The following is a 23,831-nucleotide window of genomic DNA, read 5'->3' on the forward strand; positions in this document are numbered from 1 at the left end:
TTCACCTTCCGTGTTGTGGAGGAGGCTTTGTGCCTTCCACTGAGCTTTAAGGGATGTTTCACAGAGCCCCAGGAATCGCCAGCTCATTTGGAGAGCTTATGGGCAGGATGCGGCACTGTACTGGGGCTGGATGGCCCCTGGACGCATGCAGGAGCGGCAGCTCAAGAGCATGGGGATTACTCCAGTGACCCAAGTGTTTCTTTTTATGTCATTAAAAACAACCTAACACCCTACAGTTCCCTTCCCAGATAACTTGAAAAAAACCTCGTGCATACGTCAAAGGTTTGAAATTAAGAGTAACTAACTAAATCCATGCCTTGCATCGTGGACAGGGGCACGGTGACCTTCCACTGTCAGCCCCACGTCCTGCGGTGCCTGGGGAGCCCAGAGCGCTCTTCTCCCCCTTTCCCTGCTTTTTGGAGGTTACGGCAGAGTCAGTGAAGACGCATCGGCCTCAGAGCCCCCAGCTGTTACGGACGCACGGCGCACTAATTCCTGACAGTGACCAGTGCAGTGCTCCATCATCACCACCTGTGCCTTCCAGTCACTGCCCTGAGTGTGTTCGGGAGGTCACACTCGCCATCAAACACCCACGCCGTATTTATTTTTCCCATAACTTTGGCAGAAGCTCTCTCAGCTTTGGGCTTCTGTTCCTACGAGCACCAGAGGACCGTGTGATTTTTATCTCCTCCTCCGTGCTCGTCCATCCCCACCAGCCCAAGGGCCAGGGCTGCGTTTCCCAGCTGGGAACTGAAGGCAGGGGTGGTGTTACGGCAAGAGAACAGGAGCAGGATGAGCTCACCTTCCCCTTCCCAGACTCACGCACTAACACCAAGTCCCTGTTCAGAGCTCTCCAAGTGCCTGACACCCCCCTCGAGACGGCCTCAGGTGTGTGACGAGTTGTTCAGACTCTGACTAACGAAGCTACAACCCCCTTGTACCAACGCCCAGGGGCTGGAATGACACCCAAAGGAAAGCAGCATTCGTACAAGCTGGTAGGCAGCAGCAGGGCGATTATTTTTCATATTTAAACCTCTATTAGGAAGCGGCTGTCACCGAGGCTCTATTTCCAACGTACAAACCAGCACGGGGGTAGAGAATGAACAGGGGCTTAAAGCTTCACGACCCAGACAGACTTCATTACTAGGGAACATTTCCTGCCTTCCTAAATGGATTTAGTGCGCCTGATTAGGTTTCATTTTTATTTACAATGTGATTTTGCTGGTGCGTTCAAGCCCAGGCACTGGGCGCTGTGTGCCCAGCGCATCCCATCGAACGTCCCCGCTCCCCCATCGTGAGCATTGCTGCTATGAAATGCGTGAACAGGAGTGCACCAGGGGGACCTTACCACAGCAGCCCTGAGGTGCTACCAAAAACACTGCAAAAAGTTACGGGAAAAGCACGACAAAGTTCTCAAGCTCCCGGGCTGCCAACCATTACTTCCAGAAGAAAAAGTCACTCCCCTTTAATCCCATGCGCTTTGACAGGCAAATGTCAAAGAACAAAAAGTTTGCAAAGCCTAAGTCTCCTGCTTTTTAAGTTCTACAGCTTTTTTGTTGGTTTTTACTTGCCTGAGTGCTCGGATCCAGGCAATGGAGGGAAGGGAGGGAGAAAGGAAGGAAGGAAGGAAGGAAGGAAGGAGTCTTTTAACAGACCAGCGTTTGTTCTTCCAACGACGACCACGAGCACCGTGTGTTTTAGTGTCCCAATCACACCCCAACAATAACAACTTCAAAGCGGAGTTTATAATTCAAACAATACAAGTAAATGTTTTGACATTGACGCACTTGTTTGATTCTTGCCCAAATAGTTTCCTATTCACAGCCCGCCTGGAACCACTTAGCTGTGGTTAGGAAGCCCTATTTATAGCTGGGGTCCGAGGCGCGGCAGCGAAGCGCCACCTCGGCCCAACATCTTCAGCGGGGAGAACGGCATGCGAGCGGAGGAAAAACGTCATTGGAGAAAAAACACCTTCTGGAGCTCAAAAGAAAAGGCAAAATGAGAGAGTCTTTCCCGAGGGCGAAAGCAGGCTTGCGGTGGTGGCGGCAGTGTGTTTATTTTGGAAATTTTCACTTACCTGGCTGGGAGGTGGAGTCTTGAGACTGCATTGTCACCTCTGGTGGGCACCAGTGAGGGATCAGCAAGCCCCTTTGCCAGCTTTTTCACTTATCTATACCTTTGGATAGAGGAGTACAATGACTGCAGGTAAGGACCGTGCCTGGGCGGTGCCGCTGCTTCCAGCGATCTCCAAGTCCAAACGAGCGCAGACCATTAATTGCTCGCCCTTGGCTGCCACCGTTCTGTACCCATGCTGATGCTGGGCAGGCGGGAGGGCTGGGAAACACCACGCCGCCGGCCTGCGAGGTCTGTCCTCCAAAACAAGCAGGCAGGTCAGCGCTTCGTCAGCGGCACCACGTTTCCTCGAGGCAGATGTGCATCCACCTGAACGCTGCGCCAGCAAGCTGCCAGAGCCTAAAGCAGCCGCTCCTCGCGACTCCCAGTGAGCTGCTGCCAAGTTCAGGGTTGCGCTTGGCCCCTTCCTTGAAGCAGCAATGAAAAAACCTGAAAACTCCAGCAAACCAGGCTGTCTTTGCAAGGCAGGACTAGTTTTCTAAGCCTTCCTATAGATAGAATCACCTTGTGCGCATCGGTGTACGTGCACAGATGCGTCTGCATGCAGTAATTCCCTTTACATGGCAAACAAAACTGACTTCTTACTTGGAAGGACTGCACGGTTAATAAAATGGTAGCAAGTCTGAAAACTCAGCAATGCATCAAGAAGGATTTATACCATTTTTATCACATTACTCCATTGCAAGGTAGAAAAAGAGGGCAGAAACCATCAGCTGAGGCTCAAGGTGCTGCCCGCGTTTATGCTCCCGGGCGAACCTTGCACTTGCAGATTTGGCTCCACTCAGGAGCCAGGAGTAACAGCACCACGGCTCAAGCCAGCTTTGAGCCAGCGTGCCATAAATCATGCAGCACATTTTCTGCTTGTCAGCAAGCCAGCTCAATGAGCCTGACCACGGTGAAGCCTCAGCTTCAAATGCCCGGACCTAAACGAGTCCAAATTCTTTCCAGAGACAGATAAGATAGCGGAGAAATCCCTTACGCAATCAAGGACGCGAAACAATTTCTCGCTCATCTACGTGTGCTTTCCTGGATGGGAAAGTGCTCTGCGTTCAGTTATCTCTGAGCAGATTAAGGAATGCTTTCTTAGAAATCCTCTTCCCTGGAGGAGCACTCCCAGAGGAACGTCTTCTCCCTGGGCACGCGACGCCAGGGCACGAATTTGTCATCGAGTCCTCGGTGACACTGCAGAGCCCCTTGAGGTCACTGCGCTGTAGGAAAAGAGGAGTGATTGTATTAGATGTGACCTTGTCCATTAGAAATAACCAGCCTGCAATCCGGGCAAGGCACCAGTTACATAAAAGCACCGATCAAAACGCTCAGTTCTGAAGCGCTGTCGAGGTTCAGTTGTCTGTACAGATACAGAGCCACCGCTGCGTGAGCCGTACTTGTTTCAGTAGAGTGGTGTCTAGAACAGAGTAAGCCAAACATCGGCTGCTGTAACCCGTGATTACTGAAAACACTTAAGATACTCAGAAATTATTCTGTTTAATTGCACCCTGCAGGCCCCTCCGAGCAGACTTCTGAGGAGCAGAGGAACATCTTCGATCCCTATTACTTAACAGTTGAAGCGACTTGCTTTGTCCATTCCCCATACCGTTTCTGCTTTATGCCATAACCCTCAGCAAAAAGCAGTCGGTGCCTCGCCTCATGCTGGGAGTTACGCAGCTCCGGCATCACGAGCCACGGATACAAACCTGCTTTTCTGGACTTGGTTTGGGGCACAACTAGACCAGGTTACTGGTACAGGTTACTCCCCTGATCCCGTACGAAAAACAAACGGCACACCTGACCGTAGCGATTAGATAACCTGGAAAGGAAGACAAAGGAAGACAAACCCTTCTAATGGCATAGAATTAAAGGCAGCCTCACAATCCCTGCAGCAACCGCCCGCACGTGAACCTGGGAGCCAAGCTTTCGCAAGAAGCAGGAAGTCAGCCTGGTGGATCAGCGGTGGAGGGCCAGGAAACTGGAAAGCAAACAGCAAATAACATCCGAACATCCTCGCATCCTATGAGAACAAGTTCAACCCTGATTGTTTCACTTGCAGTGATTTCAATGGGAGATTTTTTTTCCCGCAGAACTACAGACTTTATTCTGAAACTCGTCTACAAAATGTTTCGTTGAGATGCTTTTGTTTTACTTCTTCATTTCAGCTTGAAGTCATGGAAACCTCCAGCTGACCTCAATATTTTCAGCAAGTAATTTTAAAAAATATTGCCATCAGTCCAAAGAATCCAAGACATTAGAGTGATACACACACAATGAAGTTAACACATGAATTAATGTTTTGTTTTCATGCAGTTATCCGATCTGGATTAATTAAATGACTTCGGAAGTAAGCAGTAAAGGAAGAAAAGGAAGTCAGCTTCAGTTTGAATCTGAGTTAGAAGCTTAGTTTACTATTAGGAAGTGGTAGGCATTCTACATCTGAGAAGTGGAAATTATCCATTGGGGTAATCTTTCTATGGTCATTATTGCTGTTATAAATATGGTTAGCAAATGCACAAATATAAGTGCAAAAAACTGATATGAAAAGGGTTCCACATGCTGTTTTTACACCAAAATTGAAACCGAGACTCGGTCTCCCCACAAAGTACTCCTCCCTGTGGGGCACTTCGCAACCCACAGCCACAATGTGGAAGTTACCTTCTCCAAGGGTAGAGACCACAGCAGCTGGAGACAGTTTTGAAAGGATTTTTGGGGGGTGACTGCACACATCCAGAATACGTGCCTGCACAGCAAATGAGATCTAAACCTGGCAGAAACCTAGAGAAATGTGTCTGTGTGGGATGCTCTAAAAACTTCAGGTGATGCTCCACAAACTGGAAGCTGCCTAACAGCATCCTGTTATCCTGCCCAGCCAGGTCCTCAGGGAAATTCGTGCACTGATCATTCCAGGGCTTCCCCGTCCCAAAATGCTGTTACAGCACACGCAGGCAAAGAAGGAGACCTAAAATTGCTCTGACAATTAGTTTTTTCCCCACTTTCAATGCTCAATTCTATGATTAAAGACTATTTAAGTAGGCATATTTTCAAAACCTCGAATACTTCTCTCGAAAGCATCATCGGAAAGCTTACATGTTTTAAAACTCACAGAGCTACCAGCATAACTAGGCAAAGTCAAATGTGCTGTCTTTATTTCAGGCCCATCAGGTGATGGGAACAAACGCTATCAGTGCACAATTTCACCGACACTTTAAATCAATTTATCACCAAAAGTTCTGCTTCCCTCCTGTGTCAGTCCACGTACGGTCCACCAGCGTTTCACCCTGCCAGGGGCTAGCCCACGGACTGAGAACCGATGCAAGAAGCCAAGAGGGAACTCACCTTCCTCATAATCAGTGCAGCCAACAGCACCTTGATCCGACACAGGTCGGCCTTCTGGTCTGGTTCACCATGGAGCTGCAGGACCCCAAGAGGGCAACAACCAGCTGCTGTAGGTGAGGCGGTGGTGGAGCCATCTCTTTCAAAGCCGCCGTCTGCGTATGACAACGTAAGTTATGTTACAGAAGACTTCAGTTTCACAGCTCCCTGCCAAACAGCAAGAACGTCCCGCAGCTCTTACCAAGCAGCAGGTCTGCTTCCTTACCAAGCAGGCAAGGCTGTTTCAGGAATGCTTTTTGAGGCAGGAAGCCTCTTGTTTCGGTACGGTGCCAACTGTTGAGTTTCTTGTATGAAGTATGGCCCGTGGTACAGCCCCGAGATGTACCAGGAATTCCTCAAAACATTATTTTAGAAGAACAAAGGCAACGTAACGAGTCGGACACCAATTCTAAATTACAACACTTTATTGCAGCATTGGCAAAGGTCAGATTTCTGAAGCTGGTGAAGATCGGGCGGCATTTCTGTATGAAATGTTACAATTTTACAAGTCTCTCTTCCTACATGCAGAAACCAAAAACAGTGGTAAAAAGAATTTTAAAAGAGCTAGAAAAAAAAAGAATTAGTAACATACAGATGAGCTCCTTAACCGAATTAACTACCTCTACCTGAAAGCAAACAAAAATCTATGCTAATAAATAACAGATTGTCAGAAACAGATCAAGAAACCTCATTTCTACTTAGAAAAAAATAAAAATTCTACTTGTTTCCAGATGTATTTAAATTTTTTTTTTAAACTTTTTGTTTGTTTGTTTCAATACACACAGAGGCTTATCAACCCATGAAGATCAACAAAATATTTGGATCCGCTCCTTGACATCCCCCTGTTATGCTGACTGGCACATTTTGGTTTTCAATGATACATACAATGGGCTCAACTATATCCCTGTCCTTAGGCTGGTGTCAGGCTGTTCCAAGCAGTATGAGTCAACACCCTGTGTTAATCCACTTCACATTCTATTTAAAACCTTAACAGACATTTTACCTCCTTGGCTCTTAAGTTTTTTCCACCCCTTCCCGCTCCCCAACCCCTTCTTTCTCGCTTGTCTGGCAGCAGAAGGCTACTCCTTAACCAGCAGGTCGGGAGGAGTATCCGAGGGTTGAGACGTTCTCCCACGTGTCAGGGTTTTCTTTTCCATTTCACCGTTTGCTCTACGTTTTCCTACTGTAGATTTGCAGCCCCCAACGAACACCCTTCCGACGCAAAGTGCTCGATCCAGAGATGACGCAGCCTGCACCAAGCGTGCAGCTTTGCTTTCCCACATACTGGGCGCCACCAAGACCTTTTCCACTCCAGTGGAATCCATCTGAATTTCAGGTTGATCTTTTGTTTTCTCCGAGCTGCTCCCCGGTCAAGTTAACCATCTCATTCATTTGCTTCCGCTCGTATGAGAAGATTAACCCTCACATGGTTCCCGTTACAAAAAGCTTTTTGTTTTTTTTTTTTTTTTTTTTGGCAGGCCATGACTGGAAGCTTCCACTTGTTCTGTGCGGGTTTTGGGGGGGAAGAGAGGAGGCTGCTGTTTCTGCCCCACGGCCCCAGCCTGTCCCAGGTTTCGATTCTGAACGCTCTAGGCTGACATGCTGAGATGTGTCCACTGCTCTCATTTAATTGCTGGAGGACTCCACTATCCACAACATCAGAGATACAGGACCTAATGAAATGACACTTGCTGCTGGATCAACGTCTCCTACAAAAAGAAAGGGAAAGGGAAACAGTTCAGTAAGAAATATCCAATCCTCTCCAGGTCAGCAACCACCCGAAATCTGTTGACGGTGATTTTGATCTGCCTTTAGCCTCAGCACGTGGAGGTCACACACTTCTATTAGCCGGGCACATTTTAAAATGAGACCATGTTGGACAACAGACAGCAGACCTCTGTATCAAGAGAAACAAGTCCCCTTCATAAAAAATTGCAGCAGATCAATCTAAAATTGTTCAGAGACAGCTGCCTTATCCTGCCAGGCAAGGTGCTAGGTTACTGAAGCGCACAGACGATCCGTGAACTTACGTGCATGTTATTTTAGGCAGTTTTCATTTTTGTGCACAATTTCTTTGCTTTTAGGAGTACTGCAGAAGCGTTAGAGAGGACTTCCTAGAGCCAGGTAGTTGTTTACAACATTTTTAGAGAGAACAGCTGTATTGAAGCCTTTGGTCATCCCTTGGTGCTGAAAGACAGGTCCCTACCCAGAAAAGCCACATTTTTCTCTCTTAAGAATGTAAAAATGCATTGAAAAATCACACCAATTTGCAGGAACGTGATCCATGACCAGGAAATCTTGAAGTAGCACTAATCTTGTTTCACTAACCCCGGATACCGGAACTGACAGCTGTGCTCGTGTTTTTTGTTGATTTCTAGGCTATAAAATTTAGGAGTGCAAAACAAAGTAAAAATTCAACAATATTTACAATCCCAAGGAAGTTCCCGGGCTCCACACCCAGGTCTTTTACCATGTACATGAAACAGGTCATATTCTTTATGTCAACGCATAAACCTCAAGCATTTGCTAAACAGTAAGTTAATCTAAAACCAGCTTTTATTGGAAATCTTGCGAGAAAAATGTCGCAAGCACGTTAAACTAGCCATAGGACTTTCTGCATTTCTTGGAACAGAAGCTTCCACAGTAATTCAGTGTTCTTATATACTGCAGTGTTTTGTTATTCAGTATCTCAGTTATTCGGCATTCCTGTGTTTTGTTTAAATACACCATGTTTTTGTCAGGAGGTACTGAGCTGATGCACCTCTAGAACTTACTGTGCTTTTGTTTTTTTTTTCGTTTGTTTTAACCGTGTTTTAGCATTAAATAACAGAATATTCCAACTCTTTTTGATACACTCAAATCATCAGCAACATCAGCTATGCGGCTGCAAAGCAAGGAACTTCAGTTTTAAGGAGATTTAACTTGATGAATGCTCCAACTGTGAAAAAACTTCAAGCGTCAGTGCATTGCAGAATCGTGCTTTTACCTCCCCATCTCCCCTAAAAAACACAGTTATTTTCTGTTGATGTGGAGGGAAGGAAAAGTGTTACAACTAGCTGCGTGCATCTAACCTAGCAGAAGTTACTTTCATCCCAAACAGCAGCTGCCATGGCATGCTGGTGGTAGATAAGGCAGAGCAAGCCGCGTGTCAAAGGATTAGGGCACGATGCTGCTGGTAAGTCTTAGCAGTATTTCTACAAACAGGTATTCCACAGGACACTTCCCTTCAAACCAGTAAACAGCACAAAACGGTTAAAAGTCCAGTTAAAAAAAAAAACAAAAATCGTCATGATTGACTTTTAAAGACAGAAAAACTATGCATTTGCCAAGTAATTTTGGCAATAAGCAGAAAAATGACCCCTTCTTCTGTTCAAAAACCTTGATCCAGACCTATATTTGGCAAGGTCCAGGTCTGTACATTATTGTAATTAAAAACAGCTTGAACCGCAGGTTCAAAAATTTGATTTTGCACATACTTCCCCACCTCCCTTCCCTGCTACCGACACAGTTATCAGTTGGTATAACAACCTTACAGCCATCTTCTCAACTGCATCACGTAAGTATTAATACTGGCTACATCCTCCATAGGACAGAAAACCAGATGCATTTTACCTAACGATGCCTGGAGTAGAAAATGGGAACTCGTGAAAATGCTCGGAAACATTACACCATTTGTACAGGTGAGGAAATAACAAGGAATCCATTATATGTGTAATTTAAGGGAGTATTTGCATCAGCATGACAGCGACGTGACTTAAATTGAAATGTGCCTGAGATAATACACACGTGACTTTGAAAACAAGCTCCTTCTGCACATTGACATCACAAGATGACATGCAAAAAAAATCTTACTACTTTTTAACGTGTGAGGTCCTTGAGATTAAGCTGCACGCTACTCCCTAATCCCTTTATGTCCCCCAGCAACCCACGCTGCTCTGTGTATTCCTGAAGTCATGTATTTCTTCACAGACTTCAGGCACCTTCCTTAACTTCCAAACACCTCTCAAAACTCCCTTGCTGCTTTGCTTTCCATGCCCACTTTCGGCTTTGGTGCTGCCTGGTCCCTCTCCATCACATTAACCAAACCTAACAACATCAAATAAACCCAACGAACACCTGAAAATTACTTTTCCATTTTAAACAATGTTTTTTTCCAGGAACAGCTCTTTTCTTTGGGTGCCTTATTGTGCTGAACATGTTTTTTTTGTGTTCGGATGCACAAGCTTTAGCGGGGAGGACGCTTGCTTAAGGAGGAAAGGAGCACCTGAAATTCACACTCCTGCTCCAAGCTGCCCCGCTGCATGGCAGCAGAGATGCCTTAAGACGACTGATGTTTGCTTTCAGCTCTCTGCCCCACAAAACTGGCCTTTGAGAATAAGCAGTACACATGGATTTCTGTGTCTGTGTATAGGAGAGACAATACTGGAGACAGCCCTAACTTAAAACCTGAGAAACGTAAGCACCCGTCGCACCACAGCCCACTTCATTCCTGCCTCAGAGATCAAGGGACTTGAACAAAACATCAACTTTCTTCCACAGGGGACCATGCAAGACTGAGGGGACTTGATTCCAGGACAATTAATGCAGTAACAGGTTACAAACGTATCGTAGCTTAACATGGAACGGAGAGAAATTTCAACAAATGGATATTTGACCGAGTCCAAGCACATTACGATTGCTGGAAGGAGTAAGAGGTCTCAACAGCAAAATTGAAATGCCATAACGTAGAACGTTAACCTAGCCATGGTGTATTGAAAAATGGAGCACTGGGATTTTAAATAGCTGCTATCTGTTTACCTGTGCAAGAATGTGCTCTCTGGGCCAGTCCTATTTCAGAGTGTGTGTTTCTGGACTACTAAGATTGTAAGGTGCCCCAGCCATTTCTTCGTAGATCTGAATTATCAGCTCCCATACTCTGAACGTTACCGATTCAAATAATCTGCAAAACCCAGACTCACTAAAGGAAGAGAATTTTAAGTTGTTCAAGTTACTTCGTATTTCCATCTCTTCAAACAATAAAATACTCCCATATAAAATCGAAGTCATGATACACAAACTGAGGTGTTTTGAGGATTGGTAGTTTCCAGAAGTCCAAAAACTGTAGTTTTGAGGTTTATTTATTTATAAGCAGTATGTCATTTTTTTTAAAATCGGAAGTCTTTAATAAGCGTGTATACTTGTAAATAAAATTTTGCCTTCCTTTCCTTCTAAACTATGATTTTGATCAAGTCTCTTCACATTGAGCCTAGCCTGCACACCAAACCCATATTTGCAGAGCCCAGCAAGCACCGTATTGCCAAGACAGAGAAAAGCCAGGTCCTGAGGTGTTTATCCCTCATGTCCCAGTGCAGTTTGACAAAAGAAGCTCCAGGGATTAGGACACAGCCTCCAACCTACCCTGGGCCGTCCTCCCTTAAGACAGCTAAAAAAGGAGGTCTGCATTTCTCTGGATGGCTTTCATGGAAGGTTACACTGGTGAGTGCATGTAGTAGGGAAAGGGATGTAATACAGGATTAAAAATGACAACTGAGAAAGGGACAAGATTAAACTGCTGGTGGAAAAAACGGCGAAGAACCGGGTGAACTGACCTAGTCCATAATTAAATAGAGCACTGAATGTTTTATTTTTCTATGATACCTTGAATGTGAAGATGGGAACAATTTTACAGAAAAAAAAAATCTGAACCTAGAGTAAAATACTACTGCTACAGTGATGATCTTCCCGTATTTTGGACACGAATACAAGAGACCATTGAAAAATACAACTAAACAGCACGATGAACCACGGGATACGTGTGTCAATTCTCAAGACAGTGACACACCAACACCAAGGGTTTGTCTAGTCCAAAAAAACGACAGCTAGAGTGAGGCTAACAGAATATGAGCAATCGGATTTCGGCTGCCCATGATTCTGGTATTTCAGTAAGTGAATTGAAAGCTTCAAAATGCAACACTGGTCAATACCTCAGCTATATGGTGGGTGGTGCATGAAGTATTCTTGTGCAGCAGCTGAAACACGAAACCATGAAGTTCTATTCACATTTTTCCTTATTATCCATACTCTGATTTTTCAGCATTAATAAAATACTATTATGAGAATATTTAGCTAATAAAATCCTAGCATCCTGTTATTACCTTCATGCTTCATATTTCTTCATTAAATGGGTTAAAGAGAAATAAGAGTCAGATGCAAATAGCCGAGCTGAAATTATCAACTAACTTAACCATGATTTAGTTTGTCAGCTTACGCACGCATCTCAGTGGGCCTTTTCACAGCAACAGGTCTTCTTTCTTTACTACCCTTTCAAAACAGCAGAGAGTTTTGAAGTTACTAGTTTTAATAGGACTAGGCTTAACTAGTCTTATTAAAGTTAAAAACCTCCTTGGTAAAGCTTACTTCCATACACTCGAAGTTCTCAGTGTAATTCTTTTTTCCTTTCTTGGTAACGTATGCTTTCAAACAGATTTCATAAAATGTAATTATTTATATTTCATTTTATGAGCAAGTCATTTAATGGATCTCTACCCTCTTTAAAAGATAAGAGAGGCGTTTTCTACTGAAGCGAGGGGCTGTTCTCCAGAACTGTAAAAGAGTATTTTCCTGATAACATCATCATAAAAAGTTACTTTTGTAAATTTTGAGTTTCCTGAAGTTCCAGTTTAACAGTTTGATAACCAAAGTCTTCTTGTAAGGCTAAAGAACTGGAGGCAGGAGTGAGAGTTGTTAAATTGTTGCCCATTGAGTTCTGCTTAAGCAAGTCAAGGAACTCTGCTTTTAAAGGTGTTAGAGTAAATTACCTTCACGGCCAGTCAGCCTTAAAAGTTCTAGTCCCCCCCCAAAATCCTCTCCTTGTACGATCAGCAGGTCTTAACTTGAAGCTATACAAGCAGGTGATTACAAATAAAGAGCAAGAAACTAATTTTTGATGCAGCATTTTGCACACACTAACTAATAATAAGAAATCTGACAAAAGCTGGAAGTCTCATTGCATTTAATTCACCACAGAAAGAGAACATAAATAAATACGAGTAACGACTATAAAAGATTTCTCTCGTTATTTAAGTGATTCATGCATTACAGCCACTGCCACTAATTCATTCTTCCATTTACTGTGGTGTTATCGCAGGTGAGAGTTGCCAAACGTGTGGGTGGGAAGGTTGGTGTGAGTTACTCATCTATAATCTTTTAAATTATTTATTTAGGACCCTGCTAGACCAAAATAGAATCACAGAAAATTTTAGGTTCAAAGGGCCCTCTGGAGGTCATTTAGCCTGAACTCCTGCTACTATGATTCTATAAAAGTAGGGCTAACTGCAAAGCCAGATCCAGTTGTTTATGGCCAAAACCATACGAGAGAACCCAGCGATACCTTTGTTCATTTTTTAGTCATCTAGGACCATAGGCAGATCTGGACCCAACTTTCTAACTGATATGTGAAATAAAAATACTGGTGCTTAGAGCATGTTCAGCAATACAAAAGTAAAGGCAAAACACCTGTCAGATCGTTGTTTAAAATGGAATCAACAAGGAGATTTGGTTGCTCCTATTACCCCCAACCTGAGGAAATTTTGAATAAAAAGTTGCAGATCTTAAAGAAGGGAACAGACACGATTATTTTCAATAAGTTCAGAGTTACTATTGCAAGAAAACAACTGATCTGTCTTCATACACAAAGAAACAACCAGAACTAGCTCACTCATCACGTAAACAAATCTGAAGTTCATAGTTACTAAGGTTGGAAAAGACCTCGAAGATCATCCAAGTCCAACCGTCCACCTACCACCAATATTAGACTGTTACACAGATTGGTTCTAGCATACAGAAGAGTGAAGATTTCTTCAAACAGATGCTAAAATGAAAAGCTCACTGTGAAAATTTTGCTCTGAACAAATAGCAAGATACTCTAGTGTCCTCACAGGAGCTGGTGGGGTAGCCTTGACTAGAAAGTGAGGGTAGTCTAGGCAGGAATACTGCAATTCACCTGTCAAAGTCAGAAGACAATCCTGAATATATCTCATAAATCTGAAGCTCTTAAATGTATAAGTGACACAAAGCCTGTACTAGTGGTGGTAAACCATGGCTAGACCCAGTCTTCCATAAATAAAAACTCTGCTTAAGCATCCTTCACTGCAGGTTAAAAAAAAAAGTATTGTTTCCTTACTACAGGCTAGGATGGCTCAACTGATGCATGACTGCAAGCCTGAGCACTGCACTATGAAGCAAATAAAACATGCTCACTAAAACTAACTTCCTGGTCCCTGCTTTAAGGAGCTTATAGATTAAAGGGAACAAAGAGTACGTTACATAAGACAAAACTATATCAGAATTGCAAGCACATGGCACAGACATCTGAACACGGAAACACTGCTTAAACTGTTCCCTGGACAATGCCTGACCTAGTTTACAGTGAAATCCTAAATTATGTTTTCCCTAAAACATTTGAAAACAAAAGCCTTTGAAAAGAACTACTGTCCTGGTAAATTTTATTTTATATATATATATATATATATATATATATATATATATATATACACACACATACACACACACATATAAAACTAGAAGTATCATATTTGCTGATCTGGTCCCTATATTTAAAGAACTTCAGTGTGCTCATTGTCACACAGGCTACAAGGTATTTGTGACAGATAACTGGAAGACCTGCAAGAGAAGACTGCATAGTTACTTGTAAAACACTTGCAGGTGCTATGGCAATTCAGTGTAACAATAGTTTTTATTTCTATGACAGTATTAGGCCACAGTGAAATGAAAAGCTAAATGGAGAACAATCATTCTATTGAATTACATTTAGTAGTTCAAAAAAGTTAAAATGCAGTCCTTTTTTTCAAAAAAGAGGATTTTTTTTATACGAGTGGTTTCTGTATAAGGGCTTGTTGGAACAAGAAACCAGAAAGCTATAAAAATGCTTACAGAAACGTACCAGAAGGAGGTTGGCAGTATTACTGTACCATAATACATTAACCTATTTCTAGTTTACAAAGATAGACCACTTTACTAAAGTAAACTTGTCCCTTCCCACTGTTGCTCTCATCTACCTACCTCCAAAATTAACTTTTACCAAGAGAAACATGAAAACACTGCATTTCACCTGAACTTCTGCCTATTCAAATCTGTGCTGCAACATTAATTTGATAGCTTTTTTCTCAAGCTTAATCTGAGTGAGAGAAGGCACAGGGATATATTAAAGCTGTATAGTGACTACTGAATAAAATAATCCTCTGGCTTCCCAACCTCTGTCAAGGATATATTCACAGACACCATGTTAGAAGCACAAAACACTGCTCAGTATTTTAAGAGAATGCTTTAGAAAGGAAACCAACAAATCTACTCGCATTATGCAGATCATTATCTGCCTCAATTATGAAGGTAATTACTTGCCTAGAACCAGAAATACCACATTTAGAGGAAGATTGTCCTACCTCCCACCAGTTTTAAAGATTAGATCTGCATTAGGTGCTCCCTTCGGATGCTGGTAACGAGGACGTCGCTCACGATTTGTATTTGCTGGAGCAGGACGCTGTGCCAGAGACTGCAACATTTCTGTAATTTCAAACAGAAAAAAGTTAAATACATTTGTTATGTATCTTTTTAAAGAGGAATTTACACAATCACATTTCACAGCCACGAAGTAAAAAAAAAAAAAAGACATTATTTACACTTTTTTTTTTTTGCTTTAGGGTTAATATTTTTCATGTTATTCCAGAGCAGCTCATTTTTTTATTATTATTTTTTAAATTACTGAAATTGCACAGACAGCTGTGACAAATCCACACAACCCCATAACGTGAACTTGTGTTTCCAGATGTTCTTACAGAAGGAACTGCCAGCCATGATTTTCATCACAGGTGCTTAAGAAGGGAGCTGTGACCTTTTCCTTCCGAATGCAGCCACCGCTGACTGAATCAATGACGAGGAACAAAGGTTCACAGCACTGTGGGAAGCCTTAGCATAAAACTGCCCTGAAATGGTAACAACTGGACAATCCTGCTGCCAAGCAGAGACACAGTGAGAAACTTGTCCTAAATTAGCATCCGTAAGTCAGGTATTTGTCTAAACTAGTCCTAATAGGATCCTTTTACAGAGGAGACAGACCTGAAGAGGGTGACTCAGCTGACCTATATTACACCAGCTGTTTTTGGGATGGAATTTTGCTCTTCGTGATCAGAGGGAAGAAATAGATGGATGCTGAGAGCAGCCTGCAGTTACCAGTTTAGCCTTGGACATCCAGCTTCTGTTCAGTTTAAGTAGAAGCATGATGTGTTGACAGCTGGTAAAGCTTCACTTCATTTTTGTTGTGATAAAAAAATAGGTCTTTACTAGATTAAGTTAATGGTTATGAAGTATCTGATGTAATTACAAATACATCACAAGAACCTCCACATATCCTCTGTCCGTACATCAGCACACCGGATGGCAAGTAGTTCTGACAGTCCACCTGTGCAAGAATCTACCCCGCTCAGCAAACAGATGGAATAGCTGAAGGGGAAAGGTGGAACGAGCTGCTAAACAGCTTATCTTTGAAAGTCTGCTCTGTCTGGTTCTGTAATCTCTGCTAATCTCCAGGCTGGTATTGGAGACACATGCCCACCACCCGTTAGAAACAAGCTTCCACCACTCTCAGGAAGACTTGAACAAGTCAGAACTGGAGACTGGTGAGATTTCTATCACCACTTACTGAAAGCTTTGCACGCACTTTGTAAGTTATCCATTCGATCTTTGGGAAACTGCAAACCTATGAATGATTTAATATACAATATTGGTGTCAACAGTTAATAAAGCGCGTATTTGTACACTGCATGTCCCCTATCAACACCCAGAAAAGGCCAAGAAAACCATTCAACACATTGAATAGTTCGTAGTTGTAAACGTCAGGAAGTTACATCCTTCAGAAACAATTCTATTTATCAGGACAGATCTCTAACAAGGCAATGTCAAGACCACGAAGAAAACAGATGATGGTACACTGCCAGACAGGCGCTAGAAGCAAGCACCGAACCATCCAGCACGTGTGTACCTGTCTCTTCTGTTTTCCACACTGTAGGTAAAAGAAAATAGTGGAGCTTGTGACAAGTCAGTAACATGAGAAACTGAGTAATTGAGAAGATAACAGGAGGGAGAAAAGGCAAGGGAACACAACGTATTAGCTAGGCTGAGCACGTCACCCATCTTTGGTTTTAGTGAAGAAAAAAAACATACACAAAAATACTAGCCTGAGTTAGCATCACCCAGTTCCTAATGCTTCTTCGCATTAAGGTGTGTGTGATACTAATAAACATTAACTAGTATTAAATAATTACTCAGTAATACTTTGAAGTACTTTGCAGGTAAGTTTTCATTTATCACCTAATCTGTGTAGATGGAAAAAAACAACAAATGTACATGAAAAAGTTCGGACAACCTTGAGGCACTCTTCCAGGAATTATGACTTTCCCCCACCCTTGGTAACTTCAAAGCTTGAAACAAAAAGAGAGTTGGTTTTAAATGTCAGTGTGTTTGTATGCGTACAAACTTGTTACAAGCAAGCTGACTCCTCAACAGGAACCCTCAAAAGGAACCACGGGCTGCATGTTATTTATATTTATTTTATATGTAATTAAAAATAATGCCAAACAGGAATGTTATTTGGCCAGTGTAATCTGTTGAATTAAAGTGTCCTTTTTAGTTTGGTTTTACTTTGCATGTTACCCAGGTCTACAAAAGAAAATCAAGGTAAAAATGAATCAATTTTAAAACTGGTATTAATTACAACAAAACCTATTTCTAGATTGTTGATATTTCCAATGAATTAATGTTTTACAGACAGCACCTAGAAAGAAAAATCTGAGAATGTAAAAAAAATGCCTATTAATGGTTTTCTATTAATATTGGTTGTCTGATTCATTTCACTATGACGAAATGAATGTGATCATCTTTTAGATATGAATCACAACTGCTCGCAATAAAATCCTACATTAAACAGGCTGATTTTTAAAGATACCCACAAATTCACATGACAGGTCCTAATAAACCAAATGCTCTGACCATCAGAAAAATATCAGAAGAGTCATTAACGAGGGAAACCCCATAAAAAGTCTGAAAAAAGCACTTCAGTGTCTAATTCTGAAGTCTACTGTTTCTCTTTCTTTTTCATCAAGTGACATTACAAGAGGGAAGCGTCTTGGAAAATAATTTTTAAGCAGAGTAAAACAGTGCTAAGAATATATCGTACAACCTTTTCACAACTCTGTAGGCACTTACTTTGGAAAAACACTCCTTTTCAGCATTACAAGCTTAGTTCTTGTGTTATCAAAATCCTGAATGAAGTGTTAGTTTCCATGATGTGGTTTTTTTTTTTAATATATAATTAGATCTGCTGCTTTAATTTAAATTTTCCATTTCTTAATGAATAATGACCTTTCACTAAATAGCTTAAATGAGATTTCCTGATAATTAACTACTTATACTGTGATTACCACCAGACTACAACATCTTCACAGCAAAAAAATAGAGCAGGAACTTTGGAGATGTTAAATGGAAAAACTAACAAGAGAACTGAATACCGTCAGTTTTATTTGTTTTGGCTTTGTTTACTAGTTCAGCAAGACAAGGAAAATAGTCTGAAAAAAAATAAAAACATGTGCACTAGTTTAGGGACTATATATGATTTGTTGTATTCATTATTTCAATTTGTCCATGTTCCAAAATGCTTGGTTTATACATGATCTAATTTGCTTTTTAAAGCCATAATTTGTATGAACCTTTCATTTCGTTAATGTATTCTTACATTTTCTGTTTTTCGGGCTCCTGGAACACCTGAGTAACAGTCTTATTTCTCAGGCAAAGGTTACCAGTTAGTATTTGCAGGCCTTAATGTGAAGACCCCAAATACCCTTGTGTATTTATACCTAAAAACCAGAGTTTAAATTGCACAGACTGAATACCTCTTATATCCAACTCAATTCTCTTCCAGTAATGGAGACAATGCCACAAACATCAGATTAATTTTGTGATTTTTTTTTTTCCACATACAAAAAAATAAGCTTATTTTCAAGGAAACTGTGATCCCAGTTCTTCTCCTTTCCCAAACTAAACAGAAATGCTTAGATTTATTGAGACCCACTTAAAAGCTCCCTTTCATGGGAGAGCTGTGAAAACATCTTTGAGCACAGAGTAAAGCGTGTATATAATGAAGAGCTGAAGTACAGGTTTTCCATGAAGTATTACAAAATAATATTCAGAACTTCTACTGCTAATTATCACAGATATTTCTGCAGATCCATGAAAGTTCCTCTGAAGATGAAAATGAAGTACTCTGTTATTTTCTTACCCTGGTAGTCCTCTTGTTCTTGCCGCTCATTGATATCCAAAGTGAGCTTTTTCATCCGCATTCTCTCCTCCTGTTCAGCCTGCTGTTGGTTCCAGTGGTTTGCAGCAAGTTGGGAAGACATCGGTACATTTAAAATCTTAAACTGCAAGTGAAAACATGTTTAAGTGCCCATCAGATAAAAAAAGACAGAAGGGTAATGGTTATTTCTACATTATGATCAGTTACCTTCTGTAGAAGTTTCTACTGAAAAATATTTTTCCTTTTTTTTTTTTTAGCTCTACTTTGCTTAATGACACATGAGAAAAATACAAGGTACTTGGATGCTCTGAAGACGTACAGAACACACAAAAAAGGTTGATGCTTTGCTAAGGCAACAGACAATTACACCAGTAATTGGAACAACATTCTCACCAGCAACACATAGCTATATGCTTTATTTCTTATTTTGATACAAGCCTTGTTACATAGACATCCCCGCAGTGAATTACACTGGTCTTGAGATAAAACCACCACAGCTGGCTCAAGAAAGCTGCATCTCCCTACGAAGTTCTCTTTCTTCCAAAAAAGAGATGAAACCCCTAAGCAGAAGTTCTACTATTACCCCTTGTGATAACAGAGGAGAGAGAAGTTCTGAGGATTTCAGGTATCCTCCAGCATTCCTTGGCGAGTACTCCTCTTTTCTATGGATGATTCTAGCTCCTTAGTGCTAGGAAAATACATAGCGATGGATATATTTTCTTCGTCCTCAGACTCAAAATTCATGCTCATATTGCCACAGGAAAATATTTTAGAGTAATCCCAAAAAGTAATTTTTAATCTGACTTCAAACTGAAACAATAGCTTTCAGAAACCCTTTAACGATAAAGTTTGTGAAAATATTCAGAAAAATTTCACTTCCCCTTTCAATTGCATCTCCATTAGAAATAAATATTTCCAAGCTATAAGTAGGATAATGCGTTTAAAGATAATCACACTCCATATTCCACGAACTACTCTGAATCCCGCTGCTTGTTCTCATCATCTGAAATCTATTTCCACAGAAATAGAAACGGGCAAATTTCAGCGTTCTCTTCTGCTACGCTGTCAAAACCGCAGACGAAATGGTACATTAACAAAACCTCTGTCGAGATGCTATGTAGTAAACAGTCTTCACTGCATGCACGTAGTATTTCATGCAGTGATTACTGAAAAAGCTCAAAATACCTACTACAGAGCAGAGCCCCACTGGCAGCACATTAATGAGGAGTGTGAGAAGATATCAAGTGCTCAGATGTTACATTTGAAAATAAACTGTTTCAAGCAGTTAAGATAGACTCTTACAAAGAATTGAAAAAAATGAGTAAAATAAAACCCTATCAACTGAAGTGTTTACTTAGATGAGGCAAAGGATTTTTTTTTTTTTATTAAGCAAAGTTATCAGTTATATTGAATGCCAATACAAGCTTGTTATTAAGGTTTATGTAGGAAATGAAAATGAAAGTTCCTGAAATTCCAAGAGAAAAGCTGTAGTTACTGAGCAGACTATGCAAGTTCCCAGGTATTCTCAAATGAGGTTTACACAACCTACAGAAGCAACTAACCAGTCCACTAGCAGCATCTCATGGTAATAATCATTTCCTAGCTTCACCATGAAGCTCCTCAGCCATCTTAATACATCCTTTGCTTTTTGTCTATTCTATGGATTTACCGTGTCTAAGTGGGTGGTAAATGTATCCAGACAGGATGCTCACAGTAGGAAAAAGAAAAGTGAAATATAAAATGGGGGCAGATGAAAGAAACGGATCCAAAGAAACAACAGGCTGGTAATTAACAAAATATCACTGAGTCACTATCTCAAGGCAATCTGATGCTTGTCAGCTGAAATCATCAAGTCACTGACGACAATCACTAAAGGATGTGACTACTGAGCTAATGAAACATTTCCAGTCTGCAAAGAGGTGTAGTGACAACCTCTTGTAAGATCTGTGAAATGGGGACAGAATATAAAGAATTCAACTTCTGAGATGGCAAACTGAAGAATGAACTAAAAATGACCACTCAGAAGACCAGATCAGATTACAGATTTGATAAAAACTTCGCTGAGAAAAGAGAACATTCAAGGCCAGATGACCATTCTATGGATATTACCTTTTTATGCTATCTTGCTAAAAATCTTTCAAATGAAAGGAAATCTTACCTTAAGAACTAACCACATTTCTTGCTGTTAGGTGACACTTTTTTTGACAGTCTAAATCTCACCTGTGTTCACATCTACCTGGCATAAATCTTGGATGATTTCAAAAATCATCCAATGGTATTATACCTTGGATCTCATCACTTACGACGCATTTCTTTACTTCCCTTTGTTCTCTCACTTTTTGTGGGTAACTCATGCTGCCACAGTCTGATTTCCAACATCCACGTTGAGTTCTACTGCTGCTACTTTTGTCAGTTTTGTCATGCAAGGACACTGTAGGTGACAGGTAAAAATAAGACCCTGGTCTACCTGATATTCTTCCTACCACCTGCTGCTGTTGATCACAGTCTGACAGAGGAGAATAAATTATGATGTCCTTGCTGTTATCAGCCTGCAATGACTATTAATTCAGGTTATATGCTGCTGGTAAACAGCAATCAGTTGTTGTGTTGTTTCAAACACCTGGTAGCCAATGTCCCACTAAAATCAGGCAGAACACTGGCATGTGAACTGAGCATTTAACAACTGGACATCAACCATCAAATATTAACCTCCAGAAGGAAGCTCAGTGCATTCCATTTTCATCAGCAAGTACTTCCTCTACAGCTGTGACTTCCAGTTTCTGCAGTACCTTTGACAAAGAGCACAGATCGAGCCAACTGATAAGATAGGAAGTGATTAGTTGACATTACAGTGAGGTGATGATGCTCACCATTTGATTGACTTTAAGGATAAGAAATTACTTACAGCCTTCTAAGTTGTCTGTGTAATCCTTTTGCCTGTTTTTAAAACGTTGAAAAGTTTACAGCTAAGTTACCAGTAAATTATACATCCAACACTTCAAAGCTCAGTACAATTTCTGCTCACGGATTTTAAAATAAAGTACTTTAAGAAACTATTATTTTCTTTTCAACTCCACCTCTTCTTTCCCGCTTATTTTTCTATAAAAATGACTACTAAGACGTATTTTTTTCTGAATGCAAAATTATGGACAAAGAAGCCTTTCATTGACTCGAAAAAATGAAGTAGCATATAGGGTGACTTTTTAAAAAAAAATAAATAATAATTTCTAGAAACACTTAGAGGAGTCTTGGCAGGAAGAGCCTACTCCCAAAAGCAAATACTAGGGGAAGGAGGAGGGAAATCTCCTGAACAAGTTGTGCTTTCTTCTTCAAGCCGTAGAATGCCAGCAATATTTTCCCCTTGCTAAGAATATGCAGATCCTAAAATTCCTGGTCACTTTGGATATTCCCAGTAAGTTATCCTGACAAAGCCAAACACTTTTTGAACAATGTTCTCTAAATCCCTTTCCTACTCAATGACAGCAGTTAGAATTCCTCACTTCCAACTTTTGTATAACTCTATACACAATGTTCAAGTTCCAGGACAACAGAATAACCAAACAAATGTAGTAAGAAAATCAGTTAATCATCACTGCTAAATACACACAGTACGTGCCTTCTCAAACAGGTATCATTACTTACACTCTGAAAGCATGTACTTAGCACAGCATTTTCTTAATAGAATAATGAAGCTTAAAAACAGATTTAAAATTACATTACTCCGGTGTTTTGTGATAACAGACCTTCTCGCTTTCTGCAGATTTTTAAAGTGTCTTTCATTTGAGAAGGAAAAAGCTTATATACCTCCACTATTCTGCGCTGCTGCAAAAATTCAGGTAACAAAAGTCAAAAATAAAGCAATGACAGATCCAAATAAAAAAAGCTACAGATGGATGGAATGAAATAATGCATTGTTTTTGCTTTCCACAAGCTCACTAGAGTCATTCATTTTTATCATCAATTTACACAACTAAAAAAAGTCATCTGTAAATTTCTTGTCATGGTTTATGTCCTTTATGTGGTTAAGTGTTAGGTATTTGTGTATTATGCATTTGCTGATCCAGGAACATTCCAGCATATACCGGAGAAAAGAGCCAAGACAAACGTATAGCTTTGCTGCATGAAGCAAGGAGTGGTTTTTGTTGCTTGTTTGTTTTGCTTTTGTTTTAAGTTAACAGGATTTCCATTTAAGTTTCGGAGACATTCACTCAGCTCATTCTGGAAGAATCCTCTTAAAAAGCCTTCAGATAATGACTGTTTTCCAAGTTGAACAAATTCAGCCAACTAGCAGTTACTTAGGAAACTGAATTTAGCAAACATTTTGATTTAAAGCTGAATGTGTTTTCAGCAAAATCTGCAGAATCTTTGAGATTTCACAATATTCTTTCACCTTTTCTTTCCTACTCCTTTGAACTTTCAGTGCCTGTTTGTCAACCACATGTGTTTTATCTACAACAGTATTTAAAAAAGAAAACATACCATTGTCCCTATAGGTTTAACTCAGGGAACATAAAATTAATAATGGTACAATTTAACCAAAGAATTGTTGTACTTGATTTCTGTTAACCAGCAAGAATTCCAAGGAATTGCATTTGATATTTTCTATACTTCAAAATTAAGAGGTGTGCATCCTATTCTGAGAAAAATGAAGAAGTTGAAAGTCAAAAAATTTTTTTTTAAGTCATATAGAGAGTGACTTTTAAAAAAGTGAAAGAGTATTCCCTGCTGCTCTTTTTTTTTTTTTTTTAATGGAAAACCTATACCTTACATAAACTCTTACCTGCTGTTTGTTGCCTTTTCGTGTTAACATGACAAATGGCATTGTGTCTCCAGACTCTGACTCCCCTTCTCCACTTCCAAGTGGGGGACCCTTCTTCAGCTGACTTTTGAGATGTAGGGGAATAGCCACATCCAACTGATGTACTTTAACTGATTCGCCACTCCGTTGCTGTTAAAAGGATGTAAATTGTAAAAATAATACATGCTAAGA

General features: G+C 40.8%; 1 protein-coding gene across 6 annotated transcripts in view; it reads right to left on the minus strand.

The window, feature by feature from the left end:
- Positions 1-5,909: 5,909 nt before the first annotated feature.
- Positions 5,910-23,831, minus strand: part of UPF2 (UPF2 regulator of nonsense mediated mRNA decay) — a 63,215-nt gene continuing 45,293 nt past the window's right edge. For 4 of the 6 annotated variants that reach the window (XM_040547287.1, XM_040547278.1, XM_040547306.1 and 1 more), the window contains 4 exons: positions 23,622-23,789; positions 18,824-18,965; positions 14,937-15,057; positions 5,910-7,205 (listed from right to left, as the gene is read on the minus strand). In XM_040547287.1, coding sequence (XP_040403221.1) covers positions 7,196-7,205; positions 14,937-15,057; positions 18,824-18,965; positions 23,622-23,789 — 441 coding nt within the window. In that variant the 3' untranslated portion in view covers positions 5,910-7,195. Of the gene's footprint in view, positions 7,206-14,932; positions 15,058-18,823; positions 18,966-23,621; positions 23,790-23,831 lie in introns of those variants that run through there. The other 2 variants (XM_040547291.1, XM_040547314.1) reach the window with 1 other exon arrangement.

This window comes from Cygnus olor, chromosome 1, assembly GCF_009769625.2.
Source record: "Cygnus olor isolate bCygOlo1 chromosome 1, bCygOlo1.pri.v2, whole genome shotgun sequence".
Lineage (NCBI taxonomy): Eukaryota > Metazoa > Chordata > Aves > Anseriformes > Anatidae > Cygnus > Cygnus olor.